Source organism: Calonectris borealis, chromosome 2 (genome assembly GCF_964195595.1).
Source record: "Calonectris borealis chromosome 2, bCalBor7.hap1.2, whole genome shotgun sequence".
NCBI lineage: Eukaryota > Metazoa > Chordata > Aves > Procellariiformes > Procellariidae > Calonectris > Calonectris borealis.
This window is the reverse complement of record NC_134313.1, coordinates 170,939,942-170,959,084: the sequence shown is the minus strand read 5'-3', so window position 1 is coordinate 170,959,084 and position 19,143 is coordinate 170,939,942. Positions and strand designations below refer to the sequence as shown.

The following is a 19,143-nucleotide window of genomic DNA, read 5'->3' as shown; positions in this document are numbered from 1 at the left end:
GCCGCCGGCCGGCAGGGGGCGCTGTGGCGAGCGGCAAGATAAGGCCGCGGCACCCGGTCCGGAGCGGCGGCGGTGGCGGGTACGCAGCGGTGAGCGGCCGGGGGCTGCGGCGGGGAAGGGAAGGACCGGGCCCGGTGCCTCACGTGTGGGGAAGGGCGGCGCCCGGCGTGCTGTGGCCCCGGGCGGGAGCGGGGGCGGGGGCGGTGCCCGGCGTGCTGTGGCCCCGGGCGGGAAGGGGGGCCGGGCTCGGCGTGCTGTGGCCCGAGCGGGAAGGGGGGCCGGGCTCCTGACCCGGCTCCCTCCCGCCCCCTAACAGCCCCGGAGGACGCCCGGTGGCGGCGGGACCCGTGGTGCAGAGGAGCGGGAATGGAGTCCCCGCACCCGACGAGCTCCTGCTTCCCCGCGGCTCCCTCGCCAGCGCCGGGCAAAGCCCCGAGGCCGGGCGGTGCCAGCATCTCGCTGTGGACGGTGGTGGCGGCCGTGCAGGCGGTGGAGCGGAGCCTGGACGCCCACGCCTCGCGGCTGCTCAACCTGGAGCGGCGGACGGTGACCACCGAGAAGAAGTACTTCGACTGCGAGAAAACGGTGGTGGATTTCGGGAACCAGCTGGAGAGCAAGCTGGCCGTGCTGGGCACCCTCATCCAGGAGTACGGGCAGCTCCAGCGGCGCCTGGAGAACATGGAGAACCTGCTGAAGAACAGGAACTTCTGGATCCTGCAGCTGCCCCCCGGGGGCGAGGTCCCCAAGGTAACAAATGGCTCGTTAAGGGCTCTGGGGGGGACGCAGGCAGGGGGGGAGCGGGTGGCCGGGGCCGCTGTGCTGGGCCGGGCTCCAAGGCGCCTCGCCTGCGCCCGGCAGCCATCTCCCCCCGGAGAACTTGGCTTGTCGTCGCGTTCCTGGCTCGGGAGCGGGGAGCGGTTGTTGGGATATGTGTTTAGAGCCAGCTGTGTCTCGCTGCAAAAGGACAGATTGTGGCCTTTTACGATAAATGGTAGGTTCTCCCCCACACCGAGGACCAGACTGCGTGATGGGATCAGGCCCTGCGCAGGGGGAGGTGTGAATATTGTGGAATTCACAGTTGGTAATCCGGGAATTAGCGCAAACGAACCCAGTTCTTTAAACTGAAGAGCCGAGTCGTTACTCTCTTTGTGCCACGAGAATGCCCCGAGGCAAGATTTTTTTTTTCTTCTTTCAGTATTTGATACACAGCAGCAATAATATAGAACCGGGGGTGTTTCCTGAGGATGTTTTGTTGGCTCCAGGTTCCAGACCCGGCGCTGAGTGTGTCACTTTTGCAATTTCAGGCCCCGGTGGCATTTGAAAGCGATGCCGCTTACTTTTCTGCACAAGAGTGGGAGAATTTGGAGGAATGGCAGAAGGAGCTGTACAAAAACGTGCTGAGAGGGAAGAACGAATCTCTGATCTCTCTGGGTAAGTATCACTTTTTCAGTCAGTTATCGGCGCTTCCAGACTAGCTCCGTTTTGGGGACTTTTTCCCACACCTGGAAAGCAGATTTGGAGAAACACGGAGAAGTCGGTGCACGTTGCTGAGGGCAACGTAGAGCGCAGCGCGCGTCACATCCAGTCCCTCCGTGTCCAGCACTCACTGGGTGTGGGCACTGGCCGCAGTCACCTCCGTGTCACGGCACCGGAGCGGTGCTGGGCGCCAGCACAGCCCGCAGGCCCCTTCCCTCGGCCCCCCGGGGTTTTTCCCCGCTGGGGTGGGGCTGGCTGGCAGAGGAGGCAGCCGCCATCTCCCGGTGGGCCGTGCAGAGGGTTGGCCGTGCTGCCGAGTGGTGTGTTGTGGCCATGGAGCCGGTTTGGGAAGTGCATTTCTCCCCATGGACACAACGGGCATTTTGATGCAGCATGGAAACCTTTGTATCTCTGTTCCTCAACAGATTATGCAATCTCCAAACCCGACCTCCTGTCCCGGCTTCAGAGAGGAGAAGCACCCTGCGATGGGGATAAGGGGGCCGAGAGAGAATTCCTGGCAGAGAGAGAAATTCCAGCAGAACCAAGTGCAGGCAAGAGATGAATTACAACTTTACTCGCAGGCATAATGTTTGCATGTTGTTGTCACCAGACAGAGGACATCACAAGGTGACAGTCCTGACTGGCTACAGAGGGAACTTCTCGGATCTCAGGAGGAGTGGGTTCAGGGGGAGTAACAGTGTTAGAAGAAAACGTAACGGGTTTGATCTTTCCCATTAGCAGAGTCTCTGCTGTTTAGACTTGATGTGAACAGCCAGGACAGCAGAGGAGGAGCGCAGTGCCCAACGGGACAGGAGAGCCTGGAAGGAAGAACAATGCTGGCTGAACCCGGACCCGGTGAGCGTTGTTCTGAAAGGGTGTGCTTGGACGCACGGGCAGGGAGGGCACGCTCCTGAAATGGCGGGTAAAGGGAAAACCACTTCTCTGCAGGGGGGAGTAAAGCTCCCAGAAGTAGGAACGGGAGATGCTGGAGAGAGGCTGTATATGAAAGCAGAGTAGCTGGCACCAGGCTTCCTGGGCAAAGGAAGAGCCAGGCGGTGCTGTGATAACCAGTAAAGAAGTTTCCTCTTTGCATCCACAGACTATGGCATTCCAGAGCCGAGCTTTGCGGGCGTTGTGAAGCAAGAGGAAGAGCTGTGTGCGGAGGAGCGGGGAGCCACAGAGGATGCAGAGTTTACCGAGCTCAGTGTGGGTGAGTTCCGAGCAATCCCACAGTGCGCTGTGCAGCTGGAGATGCGGGGAGTCCTCGGCATTCCTGCTGTGGGACAGCGTATGCCGAGACGCAGGGACTGAGGAGAGGCAAGCGGGGCAGTGGGGAAGGAGCAAGACCCACGCTGAGGTTAGGAAAGCGGGCAGAAAGCGTACGGAACATTTTACTAGTAGGAAGATTAAAGTGCTGGGTGGACAAGACGCTGCAGGTGAGACAGGCATCCCTGAAATAAATCAGACAGAATACAAGGAGTCATTACGAATGAAGCCAAGAACAATTTTCAAGGTCTTCTCCAAAGACGATGTTATGCCAAAGTACCTGGGGAACTGAGTGGATTTCTGCCCCCTCAGTCTTGGAAGGGATGCAGTAGGCAGGGACGTGGTCCAGAGCAGAGCAGCGAGGTGGAGAGCTTCCGTATCGGGAGAGACTGAACGCAGCAGGACTCCTCAGCCTGAGGAAGGTGTGGCGGAGCGGGGGATACAACACGGGTCTGTGCCTGGGTGAGCAGTGCACAGCAGGAGCTGAAGGAATGAACCTTCACTCTTTCTCACTGTCCAAGATCCCAGGTGAAATGAGCAGGCGTTTGCTTTAAACCAAGCAGGGCAGAGTCTGTTATCCTACATGTGCAAGCTGTAGAACCTACTGCCGCAGGGCACAGCAAAGGCTGAAAGCAAAGCGGGCTTAGAAGGGGTTTGGGCAAATTCCCGGATGGAATGTCACCTCTGACTCCCACCCTGCTGCAGGGAGGCTGTCGCCAGCGTTCGGCGAGGCTGTGGCTGCTGCAGAGCTCAGCTCTTCCCTGCAGCCCCTGGGCCTCTTGGCACCCGGCCCGGAATGCTCCGCTCCTTCTTGTGGGTCCTGTCTCGCGTCCTCCAGAGCACATCTGCTGCTCTTCTGGAATTTCTTCGGCTTGGTGGCAGCATCCTCAGAAGAGGGAGCTGTGCTCCAGAGCAGTACCTTGGTGGCTACCTAGAGGCTAGGGAAGTCACCGGTGAGCTGGGATGGCTCTGTTATTCCCAATAATAATGTAATATTTACTTGATTAGTAGACTGTCCCCAGCTCACCAGTCACTTCCTCACCCTCAGTCCTGGTCTCTGTTTATTCTCCTTGTGCTGCCTCACAGGTATCAGTGAGGCTTGCTCAGTTTTTCGTGGTATTTGCCCTGCTATGACTAAATCTTAGATGCTTTTTCTCATGCCCTTTAGTCATGTTGTCGCCTCTCTGCTGTCAGTCTCTGCACAGCACTAGTGAACTGGGGAGTGACGTTCTCCAGACAGGAGGCTGATCCCTGCTTAGATTCTGCCCTCACACTGTCGACAACTTTCAAAATGGTTGTGTGTTGGCAGTTTCCATCCTTGACCTTTGGTTGGTTTTCCACGGGTCATATTCATATCCAGGTCAACTAAAATTAAATGTTCAGGTAGGAATGAGAGTCAAGGCAAAGTTTGAGACAGGTTTAGTGTGAATAGAAGACCCCAGGCAGCTAGCTCGGCGATGAAAAGCAATGAACCCTCAGAGAAAATCTATTTGTACTGCCTCAGTGAGGACTACAGAGCAGGCTTCCTCATTACATATGTATCCTGAGCAGTAGTAGGCATGTCTCGAGTCAAAACCAGCCAGTGTTCATGTGTCCCCTTTCAAGAAGGGGGCTACACAGGTGGGTCACCACATCCTGGGAGTAGAAGGAAGGTGGATCTCAGGGAATGAGCTGGTGCCCTCTGAAGAGTGAGAAATACCGAGTCATTGGTGTGGGGGGCGAGGCACATGTGCTGAGGAGGAAAGCAAAGGGCTGCCCCAGGTCCATGAGATCTTAGTGCTTGGGAGGAGGAAGGCGGCTGGAGATGATTTTGGAAACTGCTGAACTCTGCTGTCTTGGAAGGCAGCACTTCCCTCTGCCCCCTCCCCCCGGCTTCTCACACTCACTCCTCAGCCAGCTGAAAGGGAAGCATCCCTGTGCTTTTTGCTTGTATTCTCTCTTTCGGTCCTTCAGCTGGTCTGTGAGCACAGCTGCCTTTCACACTCCCTGTGTAAGAACGGCCTGTTTGATTCACGGGTGGAGGGGGAAGGAGTGGGGGGGATTTCAGAAGCGTGTTGTGTCTCACACCAGTGAATGTCCCCTTTGTTGTTCTTGCCAGTTCCAGCAGATGAGGTGATAACGTTCAAAATAGAGCAGCTGGACTCGGAGGAATGCCCCCAAAGCTCAGAGCCTCCCACGACTTTATCCAGGGAGTCGGAGGAGTTGGTTTTCCAGGGTTCCAGCGAGGTGCTGCCCTTTGGTAGTCAGTACAGCTCTCCTGTGCAGCAGGGAAACCAGGGCATGAGCAGGCTGGTGCCATCCTCTCCGGGGGAAGAGGGTCTCAGCGAAGGCAATGCTGTCACATTCTACGGGCAAAACTGTCCCAACAAGAGACCTCACTCGTGTACTGCGTGTGGGAAAGGCTTCTGTCTGAAGAAGATGCTGACGACTCACCAGGAGAGCCACGGCACGCAGTGCGGCAGTGAGCACGCTGGAGACGAGGAGGGCTTCCTCCAGCAGCAGCACCGGCGGACCCACGTGGAAGACAGGACCCACGTGGAAGACAGGACCCGTGTGGTCACGGAGAGGTTTAAGCAGAACCAGAATGCAAAAGCCCACACCAGCGTCCCAGCCACAGACAAGGTGTACGGCAGTCCCAGATGCATGAAAAGCGTCAACACCAATGGCAGCTGCAAGCCAAGTCAGAGGGGCCACCCGCGGGGGAGGCCTTACAAGTGTGACAAGTGTCAGGAGTGCTTCTCCCAAAAGAAAACCCTCATCATCCACCGGCGTATGCACTCGGGCCGGAGCGGAGGGGTCCTTTGGTGCTCGTACTGTGGGAAGACCTTCAGCCATCCCTCCAATCTGATCCGGCATCAGAGGATCCACACGGGGGAGAGGCCATACCAATGCAACGAGTGCCCAAAGCGCTTCACCCAGAAGCAGCACCTCCTCCAGCACGAGAAGATCCACCTGCGCGAGAGGAGCTGTGTGGTCACGCAGAGTGCGAGGAAGGCACCGCTCCACAGCTTCTAGGCTGTGCAGGCTCGCGCAGCCCTACAGCCCCTGGAGGAGGGAGGAGAGGAGAGGAGAGTCTCTGCTGCTCAGCGTTAAAGGCTCTCTGACAATTTATCCCAAAGATCCAAGCAAAGTAGAATTAGGATCCACCTTGGCACCACTGCCCTTTTCTTCATGGTGGTGATGGTATGCCACAGTACCTCATAGTCTGCCCAAAAATCTCTCAAGAACAAAAGTGTTTTGGGCCTCTCCAAGTTTGAGTCAGTTGTTTGAACTGGTTCCAGTGAGGCTGAGTTTTTTGAAGCTCTTCTTCGCCTGGAGTTTGCCTGGCAGCTCCCCTTGACAAAGTTCTGCTGTCCTCAATTTCACGGGCAAGTTGCACATTCGCAAAAGACTCCTGGCGACTAAACACGTGCACAGGGTGAGGCCTCGCTGACGGCTTGCGCGGATGCCCCCTTTGCCAACGAAGGGCAGCTGGTTGCTTCCCAGCTCTCTCCGTGCCTCGGTACAGACCAAATGACGTTTTCACTGCTGCTTCTGCTCAGGAAGCTAGCTAGAAGAGATAGGTTCAGTTCCTTCTGTAGAGCTTGAAATCGGATTTAGTTTGCTATAGATTACGATGATAGGGCCACGTTCTGCTTGGAGTTCTTCTGATGTGCACTGGGACATGCTCCGCTGCAGACTCTGGGTTTGCACTGCAGTAACTGAGGGGAATGTGCTCCATTGCCTGTCACCTCTGAGCACACCTAAAGGAGGTGGCATCGCCCAAACCCCTTCTCATACCTCTACGAGACCCCCAGTGGAACTGAATGGGGAAACCACTTGTAAGCCAGAGGTGGGACGCGCCTGTACTCCCAGGCTGAAGTGAGTGTTGGGATAACTTTCTGCTGACTGCCTGTACATTAACACTTCTTTTCTTTGTATTTCATTATTGCCTTCATCTCCTTCTCCTCCTGCTAGCTTGGGGACGGATGTTTTTGGTTTTGGGCATCAGCTTTCATCATATCCCAAACCGTTAAGAAAAAATTCCCAGCATCTGAAATGTGTTTAGCAAATTGCCCAGATACGTAGTGCAGCTTCAGGGCTGGCATTGCTGCCTAACCTGTTTTAAACCTGCTGCTCATTTTCCTCATCACTAATTGGGCTTTAGAAACCCCTCTGTTGCTTCCTGGTTCCAAAGTGTCTGCCAAGGGGAGGATGCAGGTGGCTGGCTCATGCCCTCGGAGACAGAGATGTTTCTCTGGCTCCAGCTGGCTGCAGTGGCAGATGTTTTAGTCTGGAAACTCCTTTGGCTAAGGCGTGAGGTCTCTTTCCAGGTCCTTGCTGTTCATTGTCGCCTGCCCTGCCAGCAGTGTGAGACAGGAGCGCTCCTGTGCCTGCTTCGGCCCAGCCAGCGAGGCCAGCTCAGAGCTCTGGGCTTTTTAAGTTAATCTGATTCCTGCCCGGAGCAGATCGGGGTGAGCCTGTGTGAACCCGCTCTGAACCCGTGCTGTGGGAGCTGGCACAGAGCCACGCGTGCCGAAGCGTCTTCAACCACTGCAGGTGTTTGCCTGGTGACCAACTGTCTGCTGCCTTTTCTCGTCCTAGTGCTGCTGAAGTCTTTGATTTCATGGCTCCTGACGTGTCTGAGTAGGTCTGTGTGTGGTGAGCCCCTCTCTGTGCACATATCAATTTTTTTCTTCCAAATAAGAAATCTGTGAGGACAGAAGGTTTCACGTCTTGTCGCTTCTCAGTGTTTGGTGGCCACTTGCTCCCATCAAGCAGTGAACATGGACTGGTTTTTCTCCGCTGGTTGACATGCTGAAGGAGAGTCTCCTGGCGGTTAGCAGAACGGGGCATTTGATACCCAGACAAGCAGTTTGGGTCTTGTCCAATAAGCAGGTAAATTAGTCAGTTCTCCAGAGTCCGGTTAAACTGGTTGTTTATGTTTTACATTTTTTTTACTTAGACTGTGAGCCTTCAGGGCAGGGAACTTGTTTCTATCTGTTTGTTAAAATGCTAAATTTGCAGCAGTAGATACTTGATTTTTAATAACAATAACATTAAACTTGAATGGATTAAAGCTGTGAAGTTCTAAATGCTTCTTTTTTTTTTTTCTTTCTTAATAATTTTACCTGCTGGTAAATGGCAGTTTGTAGTATCGTACGTTACTGATGGAGAGACAAAAGTCTACCTTGAATTGGAAAAAGAACGGAGTGGGTTTTCATTGTTTTTTCTTTTTTTAATATTGCAGTGGAACCTGAGCAGGAGCATTGTTTTCCCTGTGTGTATCTGCAATCCGAACAGGGCTTGAATGGTAAAAGTATCTAAAAATAGGATGTAAATAAGCTCACCATACAATTCTCATCCTGCAGGCAGATCACGTCGATCCTGCTGCCAGCGAAAAGTTTTCAGCAGCCGCAGCATTGCAGTTGTTACCAGTTTAGCCCCGTTGAGTCTAGGAAGAGGAGGATGTATTCTGAGATAAAGGTGCTGCTGCATAAAGCAGCGGAGGGGCACTTGTCACCAATTCCCCTGTGACCAGAACATCCTAAATCTTAGTTATGATCACATCGGCAGCGCTCATTGGTTATTCTACAAACAAAACTTCAGGTGCCTTTTCTGGGTTGTTTCTGCATCTTACAAAAGGACAATAACAAGAAATGTCAAAGTCCTGCCACGTTGCCAGCTCTCCTCCCAGTTGCGCTATTGTCGTGTACGTTCTAGTGCTGACCCCCATTATTATTAGATATTTTAGCTTTAAACATTAGTTAAAGAAAATGAAGAAGCTGCCTGACATCTGATGTGTTTGCATCTGAAAGGTGTCCCTGCAGCCACAACTGTAAAAGAATTGGCGTTCGGATAGTGAAAAGATTGGCGTTTTAGAAGTGTGAGCTGGGGAGGGTTACGCCATCTCAACAGCACTCTCCTATTTTTACTGGAAGACTTCATACGTTAACTGCTGTCTGAGCATCAGAAGACTTGATGTGCTCCTATTTCATCATTTCTTGATGCTGCCTTTGATAATACAGATGAAGCAGTATTTTGCACAGTGAGTCATAGTTTCCTTATTCTAGCACAGCTCCCCTGTATTTCAGAGACAAATATGTATATTTATAACAAATCACAGAGCTATTTTGAGATTAGTGCTGCTTAAATTGCAAAAATTCAACCCTGAATCCAAGAAGAAATGTCAAGCGACATAGAAATACACTGCTCTTCCAAGACCAAGAGAAAGAAGTTAAATTCTCCCCTTGCACAGATAGAGTGATGCCTACAGGAAAGAGCAGAAGCTACAGGGGAAGGCAAGAGAAGATGCGATGGGGAAGGAGGGAGTATTTTGGGAGCGCAAGGTCTCCCACACCCACCATGAGATGCATCGTGAAGTCTCTGCACCTTCCATGAACAAGCGCTGAGCTTTTATCATCCTCGGGTGGCGCTTCTCAGTGTGCAACTTTTTCCTGACCTTCCGTTACTTGGGCTGCTATAGCTTAGGCTGGAGTAGGACAGCAGCCTCCACTGCAAAGCCAGATGTCTAGGCTGAGATATTCTTCACAAAAGAAGGTGAAGAAATGGACAGAAAAATAAAGGAAAAAAAAAAAACTGACGCAGGTGTGCCCAGGACAGCAACGTCTTATTGGATTCTCAAGTTCCAGCAAATGCAAACTAGTTTGCTTAAAAGCAGGTCAAGCTTTTGTTTGTTCATTTTGCAAGTACTTTCTGTTGTTAGAGCAATTCCATGGTTTTTATTGCTTTATGACTTCAGATTTTTGTTTATAAATGTCTCTCTGTGTCTTACCACATAGAGGTGGGAATTCTTTGCATCCCATGGAATGCTGGATTTCGGAGAGGTACGCTGGCTCTCCCGCATCCAGCTCCTTACGTAACGACTAAATGCAAGACAACAAGAATACATGTAAATACAGAGAAGCCCTATCATCCTCTGGCAGCCTGGCTCTCCCCGCAGGTCTGTCCCTCACCAAGAGGACCAGAACCATGCGCATGTCACAATCAGTGTCACCTAGCACTGTTGTCATGTTCTTAAGCCTCTTTCTGTCCCTTCCTGGGATGGGCCTGGTCCTTTCCAAACACTGGAGGCGCTCCAGCCATCCTCAGCATGGCCCCGTAGCGCACACAACTGTTGTGCCAAGCTGAGAGGCCCAGCGTAGCTCAGCTGAACGTCCCCGGGAGGAGTACGAGCCCACCAGCCTCTCCTGGCCCAGAAGTATGTCCTCATCGCCATGGGGTGGGACACCCAGGCAAAATTTAAAGAAGGCAGGTAAGAGGAGTTTGTTGTACTGCAGGTCAAACACCTGATTCCTGCTATCGGAGGAGGCTATGAAGAGCTGACAGAACTCAGCATCATCCTGTAGCAAGCATCTGCACATCAGCCACGTGGGTAATGTTAGCAAATGAACTTTTAACTTTGCAGTTTTGATCACCTCTGATGGTAAGGGAGGTCCCGTTTTGCATAGCTGATGGCCAGACAGTTTAGCAAACTTACCAAACTAGGAGGATAAGGTGAGGTGGTGATTCCAAGTAGACTGTCAGTCACACAGCAGCTGTCAGTCATAAAGGGAAGGCCTGGGGGTGTCACCCAACCTAACTCTGTGGGGACGCTTGCAGTGGAGATCCCCGATGCTTCTGGAAGACCTGAATTTGCTGAATTTCCCTGTGATGGGTATAGCCTGTGCACAAGATCCAATAAAGGCTTCCAACCACTTCAGCTTTGTGCTCGTTTTTGCAATGTACCTGAGACATGAGCTTCCCCTGATGCTTGCGTAGACCAGGAGAGCCGAGGGGCTGCTGCAACTGCAGATGGGGCCAATAGGAGGGCCAGCTCCCCAGGGAGCTCCTCCTCAGCAAGTTGGCAGAGCAGGAGCAGGGCCGCGCAGGCGGCATCCTGCAAACCACAGCCCAGGCCTGGGCTGCACCGCACGGCTGCCTCACCACCCCATCCCGGGGCTATGGTGGCACCTGGAGCCATGCTGAGATGAACCACAGAGACCCTGCGCTGCACCCTGGCATGACAGGCCAGGCCAGAACTTGGGCTCAGAGGGGATCCTGAACCTTCATGGCTCTGCAGAGAACAGATCCCTCACAGCTATGAGAGGATCCCTAACCCCTCACAGCTCTAAGGGGACCCCAGTCCCTCACAGATCTGAAGGGATCCTGAGCCCCTCGGCTCTGAGGGACCCAAGCCCTCACAGCTCTGAGAGGACCCTGATCCCTCAGAGAGCTGAGGGGATGCTGCACCCTCACGACTCTGGAGGGATCCTGAGCCCTCATAGCTCTGAGGAGATGCTGAGCCCCCCAGGGCTCTGAGAGGACTGTGTCCCTCGTGGCTCTAAGGGGATCCTGATCCCTCACAGCTCTGAGCGTCCTGCACCCTCATGGCTCTGTGGGGAACTTATCCGTCATGGCTCTGAGGGGATCCTGAGCCCCCATAGTTCTGAGGGGACCCTGATCCTTCATGGCTCTGAGCATCCGATCCCTCACGCTTCTGAGAGGACCCCAATCCCTCACAGCTCTGAGGGGGCTCCGATCCCTCACGCTTCTGAGAGGACCCCAATCCCTCACTGCTCTGAGAGGATCCCCGGTGCCTCACGGTTCTGAGGGGATCCCCGGTGCCTCACGGTTCTGAGGGAACCCCGACCCCTCATGGTCCTGAGGGGATCTCTGGTCCCTCACGGCTCTGAGGGGATCCCAGTCCCTCCTGGCTCTGAGGGGACCCCGGTCCCTCCCGGCTCTGCGGTGCCGCCGGCCCCGCGCTCCTCCGGCTGCGAGGTCCCCGCGCCCGCCCCGGCCCAGCGGCCCCGAGCCCTCCCGCCGGGGGGCGCCGCAGTGCGCGGCGCGGGGCGGCGGCAGGGGGCGCTGCGGTGCCGGCCGCGCAGCGCGGCAGCGGACCGGCGACGGCGGGCCGGCGGCAGCGGCCATGGCCGGTCCCCGGGTCGGGCGAGCGGAGGCGGTGGCGGCGCGGCTGCTCCGCCTGGAGGCCCGCCTGGCGCGGGCGGAGCGGCAGCTGCGGGCCGCGCTGGCTCTGCGCGGCCGCCTCCAAGCGCTGGAGCGGCGGCTGGAGAGCGGCGGCGGCGGCAGCGGCAGCGGCGGCGGCGGGGCCCCTCGGGTGTCGGCGAGGCGCGGGGCGGCCGGCGGCGGCCGGGCATTAGCGCGGCCCCGGGTACCGCGGGTGCCGGTGAACCTGGAGGACGTGTGGGTGCACTTCAGCGAGCGGGAGTGGCGGGCGCTGCGGGGCTGGCAGCGGGCCCTGCACCGCGCCGTCATGAGGAGCAACTACCACATGCTGCTCTCCCTCGGTAAGGGCCTGGCGCCCTCCTCGACCTCGAGGCGGGCGCGTGGCGAGGGGTGGGAGCGGGCGGTGGGCAGGCGGCGGGGTCCCCGCTGTCCCCCCGCCGGTCCCGTGCGGGCGGGACCCCCGGCTGCGCCTCACCTCACGCCTCCCGCAGAGCCGGACGCTCCCAGACGTGATGCCCAGGCGCAGTCAGAAGACGGGAACCAGCCGTGTGCTCGAAGCTGCGAGGACGGGGACGGGAGAGGTGATCCTGCAGAGACCGGCAGCGGTGAGTGGCTTCAGGATGACCGGGCTGTTGGGATATGGACCGCCGAAAACCCGGCAGCTGGGCTCTTTTTGGGACATCAGCCTCTCCACGGTGCTGGCTGCGTTGAGCGTGGTCTTCCAAACTTGGATGTTGGGCACCTCATCCCTCCCAGTCTTAATGGAACGTTACATCAAACCACCTTTTGTCCCCTCTCCCGGTTGCTGAGCTGCCTAAAGTTGCCTGTGTCAAACCTGCAGTCCCCTTGCCGTTAGGCCATGTCTGCATTGCCAGGCAGAGTGGGCTGACGTTCCCTTTTCCAGTCTGAAGGCTGGCTGTCAAGAGGACTTTCTGTTCCGTGTGCACAAACGTACACAATATTGTTGTTTTTACACACCTGTGCAAAGTATTCCTCTAATGCATTGATTGTGTTAGAGGTATAAAGGTAATGTGCAGAGCATTCGCCCATTTGTTTTTCATTAGGTATTTCTTATTTTTTTTTCTTTTTTCAGGAAGTTTCATTCATAATTCTCACTAGTGCTTTTCTGATGGGTTAGAAGTGGTGTGCTTTTTACCGATAGCGACTGAAAAGGGAATGGCATAACTCTGGCAGAGCCAAAAGAGACACAGACCTTGAGAACGAGAATTCAAGAGGCGCTCTCCTCTCCCGGGGCCATATAGAACGTGTTTTCATTTGCTAATGGGCGCTGCAACAAAATGGACATTACACTTGCATGAAACTTTTGTGTTTCTGAAGCTCAAACATTTGCTAAGGGTTTTGGAACAATTATTTTAGTCTGTTTAAGAGACCTTGGTCAGGGAGAACTAGAACTTAAGTTTCGCTAGAATGTGAGCTAGAACAGAGCTGTGTCTGGGATGGGATGAGAATTGGAATTAATTTTCTGTATGGAATTAAAATAACATTGGTTCCTATTAACAGAAGACAGCATAATCCATGTTAAGCAAGAGGAAGAGTTGTGCGCTGCAGATCAGCAGGAGGGGGAGGCTGGAGAAGCTCCTGAAGAGCCCTGCCTGGGTGAGTAACTGCATACCTCGGAGGGAAAATGAAACAGAGGGATTAAATTCCAAGGGTTTTTTTTTTTTCCCACCTCTTCTCATGTATTCCAAATCTTCTATAAAAAGCTCACAAGTTTGGAACAGACTTGCCACCAGTCCTGACAGGTAAGGGCTGGTATTTTGCCTTTCCCTTCTCACGGCCATTTTGGAGTTTGCAGAGTGTGGCTGATTTTCATCCAAGCAGTGCAATTTCTCCCTTAAATTCCTTACTTTGCTTCCCTCAAGTTGATAGCTCTAAGCTGGTTAAATATCTAGTGCAAAGTGGGCCGTTAGTCACTTTTTGGGGCTGATGGGTTAACTTGGAGGAGGCAAAAATCAGTGCCAGAATGAGGTCTGTGGTTGGTGCCATCCACTGCATGGGGCGGCTGCGGCAGCTCCTCAACTCCATGTCCCCTGCAGCCGCCTCTTGCAGGGGCCGCAGTGCCTTTCCTCCTGCATATCCAGAGGCTTCGGGTTGCCTTTTCCCTCCTCCCTTCTCTTCTGTGTTTTTTCTGCGTACACGAGCAAGCGCACGGACTTCTCTGAGTGCTGTTGCTGTACGGGGAGGCCGCGCAGGCCAGGGACCTGTTTCTTGCCTTCTCACTTGGTGGTATCTCTTTGTGTTACACATAAACTGTTCTGCTTTGGAGCTTGGCTGTCCTGACTCTTTACAAAGGGTAGCAGCTCTACCTGTTGGCTCCACTGCAGTTTTACTTGGCTTCCAGTGTATGTAGCAAACTGGGATTTTTAGACCTTTCCATCAGGTTTCATTAAGAAACTGGGCTTATGGGAGCTTGGCTTGGGGGAAAACAGAAAACAAAAGAAGAGCAGGTTTCACCCTTGTGAAATCCTGAGCTTACGCAGTTATAATGTGCTTGTTTTGAATTTTCTCCTTTAGCAGAGCAAGCGTTTTATGAGCCTGAGGCTTCAAGTCAGACCAAGAAAGGCAAAGAGGCGTATGCCAGGGAGCTGCCAGGCGCAGAGGGCGAGGACCTCCCAAGAGACCCTGACGCAGGTGAGGATTCCCTGGCAAAAACTCGCACTGCAGGAATTACCCCTCAGGTGGCTCTTCCTGTCATGTCTTCCCTGAGGCTTTGTCAGCACTTTTCTTATCTTTGTGAATTCCCGAATCTTCCGTGCTTTGCATCTTTCTCTGGTGTTTCTCAATTGTGTAAATTCTCCCCAATGAGCAGGATTTCAGACTTATGCAACTGACGTTTTATCATGGATTAAACAAGAGGAGGAGCCACGCTGCCCGGAACGACAAGACTTGGAGAAAGAAGAAATCTCTACAGATTCAAGTACAGGTCAGTAATGGATTTCAGCTGAGATTTCTGGGACAGTAAATCTAATTTAGAGCATTTTTTATACTATATTAAATGTCATGACCTTACCTATATTGTAAGCCATGAAAGAACTGGAACCAACCTCAGTCTGCTAGTTAATATTTGCTCACAAAAATTTCGGATTCTGTCAGCTGAAGAGGCTCCTTCCTCCTCCAGCTGGCCTAAACCTGCCATAGGCGCTGTCTTGGGTTTCTGTTTAGGCAAACACAGAGGTGTGCTCAGGCCTTACAGATCAAGTTTGTACTTCCAGCTGGCTTGATGGTGTCTAAACCTGGTGCTGATGAACATGGAGCCCTGACTTTGCGTTCCCAAGCAGGAGAACTACCCTGCAGCAAAAGAGAAGGCAGCTTTAAGGCAAAACAATTTGAGGACGTGTGATTTGGAGATGTACATGCTAACGTTTATTCGGAAGAGTTTTTATACAGAGCGCACTTGGAGTGTGGGTCACGCTTGAGGTGGAGTTAATAGAGGGAGATTCATCTTTGGATCAAGGCCTAACCTCAGGGAACAGGTGTGCAATTTTGGATAGGGGTATTAAATACGATCTCTTGGGCCACAAGCCGGGACCGCTCAGTATAGCTCTCAAGTGGGTAACGGAGGAACGGGTGCGAAGGAATATTTTGTGTAGAAATCAGTTGGTAGCCTGGAATTCCTTCACTTCATGTGAGTTATTTAAACATTCATGGGCACGTGGTGAAGTTACTATAGAGTAAATCAAGGGATAAACTCTCAGTATGCCGGGAACTGCCGACGTGAATGATTTTGCCCCGCAGAAAAAGGTCATCCATTGCCCTGGTGTAAGGCTGGACCAGCTCCACCTAACTCCTTCCTGGGGGAGTTCCAGCTGCTCCAAGGGAGCTCACAGGGTGGGCTCCCCAGCTGACTCTGTTCCAGACCTTCCAGTCTGTGCTTACACATAACCTGGAGTTACTGGGGTGAGAGGACATGCTTAGACAATTACCGTAGAGCAACCGGTGCCTTTTACATTGACGCTTTAGCTTGGCCTGTGGGAACACGTTTGTGTGCTGATGTCCCCAGCACAGCCAGAGAAATAAGAGCTCAGGATGTTCATGGGGTGCAGGTAACTTTGGATTTATCTGGCTGGCATTGCCGAGAGACCTGTGGTCCTTCGTGATGCTCAGTGGAGTCTTTCTGTAGCAACTCTCGGATGCTGGAAGGGTCAAAGGTCTTAGGGGACGGAAAAATCACAGAGCGTTAGAAAGCTGGGCTGCAGAGCATTGGTGAAAATAATCTGGAAAATGAAACACTGGATATTTGTCACAGGAAACAGTAATTACAGAAAGAGGGAATTTGCAGGTCAGCAGAACAATTTTGTCCGATGGCAAATCTAGAGCTGTGCCTAAGCAGCTAAGGCACCAGGTACCTTTTTGGGTTGGATTATCAGGAGCCGTAAATGTTTTCCAAGGAAAGCAGGAGAGGCGTCTAGGGGAGAGGCAGTCTGACTGACAGCTGTCAGTCTGGGCATCCCTCTGCATCGAGCCGGAGCTGTGTGCCTGTCTGGGGATCACTCGTAAGGTGCGAGAGCCTTCCTCTCCGCTCAGCACTGCTCCGAGCTCTCTGGACAAAGACATGGCAGGAGATGGTCTCCCCCCAGAAGCCCAGCCTGCAGAGACAACAGTTCACGTACGAGAAGGGGTGCACCCACACTGACTCGCTGAGCTGGCTTCGGTGCCTCAGCTTGGACCTTGCTTCTCTGGATGCTCGCTGGAGTGTCTGGAGAGCAGCTGAGAGCACCGAGGGGTGGCAGTGCCCGCCCTGTCAGGGAACTTAGGCCTCACGCTTCAGACATGTGAATGAGCGGGTGAAGATGAAACACTGCATTAGTGAATTTTCACATAGATTTAAAAAAATAATTGCAAAAAGACCTTTTATTTTCCTGGAGTTTTTGTTTCAGTGGAACACCGGTACTTGCTCTTCCCCTCCCATCTTATTTACTTTGTTCTTCCATTAGCATGACGTGGCTGTAGACTTGGAGGGATATTCTTAAGTGGCTTCCTTAATTGAAAGGCTCTGAAATCTCTGTTTCAGTGCACGATGAAAACACAAAGAGGGATCCTCCAGCAGATTGCTTTGAAAGCACAGTGTGTGACTCGGAGGTACCAGGAAGACCTGGAGAGAAGTTTTGCAAGGATCCTAGCCCCGGAGTGACATGGGACAGTCAGTGGAATTCAGAAATGATGGAAACAAACACCACTGGGAACAGTCTTGGGAGTGACGCTCGGTACGACCGAGGGTTTGGTGAGCACTTAGATTTCTTTAGCGCTCAGGAAAGCAGTGCTGGAAAGAGACCGTGCGCATACAACAAATGCGAGAGAAACTCCAGCCAGCAGGAACATCTTCAGACTCCCCAGGGAGCCCGAGAAGGGGAGACGTTTCCAGGCCCCACGAGTGAGAAGAGTCTCAGCGAAAGGGTGTTCCACCTGCTGCACTCGCAGCCGTGTGCTCCGGGTGAGAAAGGCATCGGGCAGGGGGCTGCTCCTGCCTCCTGCGAGGGGCTGCCCGCGGGGCCGCAGCTGGTGGCCCGCACCGAGCGTGGACAAAACCCTGCGGGCGGAACCAGGCTTCGTGACCACAGTGGCCTCGGCGCAGAGGAGCAACCGTCTGCGGAAAGCGAGGAGAACTTCCCCGCAGAAAACCCGTTAGCCAGCCCCTGCTGGGATCACCCGCAGGACAAGTCAGAGGCCTGCACCAGGTGCAGGCAGCACTTCGTGCCCAGGGGCAGCCCGGCGAGCCAGCAGCAGAGCCAGGGCAGGGGCAAGTCCTACATTTGCAGCGACTGTGGGAAAAGCTTCGTTTGCCATTCGTGGCTCGTTAGACACCAGATGACTCATACAGGAGAGAGGCCCTACAAGTGCTCTGAGTGTGACAAAAGCTACAGGAGAAAGGATTACCTTCTAAACCACCAGCGCCGGCACTCGGGAGAGGGGCTTTTCCAGTGCCCCCTCTGCAGGAAAAGGTTTGTGCTCAGGAGGAGTTTCATGAAGCATCAGGAGAGTCACGTGCAAGAAACACATCTGACGTTGGCAGGTTGGCCCTGCACAGAGATCAGGGGGTCTGTAATGCACTCCATATAGAAAATCCCATCCAGCTGGGGGTCTCGCAGCCCGCTTGGCTGTCACCCTTGCTGGGCAGGCGGCAGGGCCGTGGCAGGATCCCCCAGCTCTGTGCTGGACCCTGGCGGGAGGAGGAGGCTGTCGAACAGCCGTCCTGAGCCCCCTCCCAGGCAAAGGGAGAAGGTTGGGGGGTTCTTTTCCGCAGACGGCGTTGCAGTGGTCTGCGGAGCTGTTTCACAGCTTCCACCAGTGCCTGTAGCTGTTGGGGACGTGTTGGAGCTGTGCAGGAAGTCTGTGGTGCTCAGAGTTACTGCTAGCCGTGAATCCACGCAGGAGAGAAATCACATCGACACACGGAACAATTTGTAATGCTTCAGGCTGGAGAATATCTGAAATGTTATCCCTAGGCTGCTGAGAGTCCGGAGTTCAGGGACTGGGCTGAAAACAAGCGAGTTACTAATTAAACTTAATTAAAGTTACTAACTGTCCACTAAACAAGTGAAACAGTGTCAGGAAACACCCACGCGTGAGAAATGCTTTGAGAAAGGAAGTGTTGACCCTGTGGCTGTTTGAAAGAAGCCTCTTCAGGAAGTGGCAACTAGACAGTAGGGAGCAGAGCCTGAGAGGCAGCTTGTTCCCGCCGTTAAATCACGGAGCTGCAGGGGCTCCGTGCTGCTGAATCCTGCGAGAAGATTCCTGAAGGCTGGGGTCCTCACCTGCAGCTGTAAAATGACCGGGAAGCCTGGAATATGATTTTCATTTTGCATAGCCTTAAAGTTGTGTTGCACTTACTTTACCACGTTGTCACAGGTCTCTGTGTTTGTTCAATTTTCCGAATCCTATGAAAACAGAACATTTAGATGCTCGTTAAATGTTTTCCTTCAGAAACTGTATTTTTGCTCATATTCAGTGTCTCTTAAGAGGGAGAGCGCTGCTGAGAGTCGGACGTGTTGTGACATTGCAAGGACATGGTTCATTCCTTTTGGTAATAAAAGAGTCTGGATATATCGTCTGTCGCCTTGTTGTCGATGGCGTTGAGCCTCGTGGAAGAAAAAATACAGAAGCAGCAGCACTGCTGAGTCAGGCAAGAGCCGCTTTTGGTTCAGGGCTTCTTCGCTGTCAGACAGTTGTGACAAATTTTGTTAAACAGCCTTTTTATGTGCATGTTTCTGCTTAAGTTTTGTTAGGATGCTTTTTTGTTGGCTGGAAATGTTGTATTTTTTTAAATTAAAATTGTTAGAGAAATGCCCTGGGTCATTATACAGGGGGAGGAGAAAAGATGAGCAAGGTTGAAACAAGAGGAGAAACTCTGGGTCAGCCGCCCCCCCAGCCCCCGTTTTCAAGGCAAATCTTTGCTTTAGAAGATGCAGAAGTAACCGACAACGGAGGAGGGGA

The 19,143-nt window shown here is 53.5% G+C and overlaps 2 protein-coding genes across 10 annotated transcripts; both read left to right on the top strand.

Annotated features, from left to right (window-relative positions):
* Positions 1-41: 41 nt before the first annotated feature.
* LOC142079720 (zinc finger protein 777-like) lies at positions 42-18,987 on the top strand. Of its 9 annotated transcripts, XM_075144456.1 has the most exons (10): positions 102-747; positions 1,305-1,431; positions 1,902-2,027; positions 2,215-2,331; positions 2,576-2,686; positions 12,183-12,296; positions 13,213-13,308; positions 14,227-14,343; positions 14,522-14,635; positions 16,724-18,987. In XM_075144456.1, exons 1-10 carry the CDS (start codon positions 367-369, stop codon positions 17,767-17,769), a joined length of 2,349 nt encoding a protein of 782 aa, XP_075000557.1. In that variant the 5' UTR covers positions 102-366; the 3' UTR covers positions 17,770-18,987. The 9 variants fall into 9 exon arrangements, 5 of the variants coding, with proteins under 5 accessions (XP_075000556.1, XP_075000554.1, XP_075000557.1 ...); XM_075144455.1 differs by lacking the exons at positions 12,183-12,296; positions 13,213-13,308; positions 14,227-14,343; positions 14,522-14,635; positions 16,724-18,987 and adding exons at positions 42-89; positions 4,841-7,805 and having other exon boundaries at positions 317-747; positions 2,218-2,331; XM_075144453.1 differs by lacking the exons at positions 12,183-12,296; positions 13,213-13,308; positions 14,227-14,343; positions 14,522-14,635; positions 16,724-18,987 and adding exons at positions 42-89; positions 4,841-7,805 and having other exon boundaries at positions 317-747.
* Positions 11,654-12,049, top strand: KRBA1 (KRAB-A domain containing 1; the record flags this gene model as incomplete). The annotated part of the gene is made up of 1 exon (XM_075144516.1): positions 11,654-12,049. A coding segment is annotated over exon 1 (396 nt), but the record flags the coding sequence as incomplete, so codon positions are not given.
* Positions 18,988-19,143: the final 156 nt, after the last annotated feature.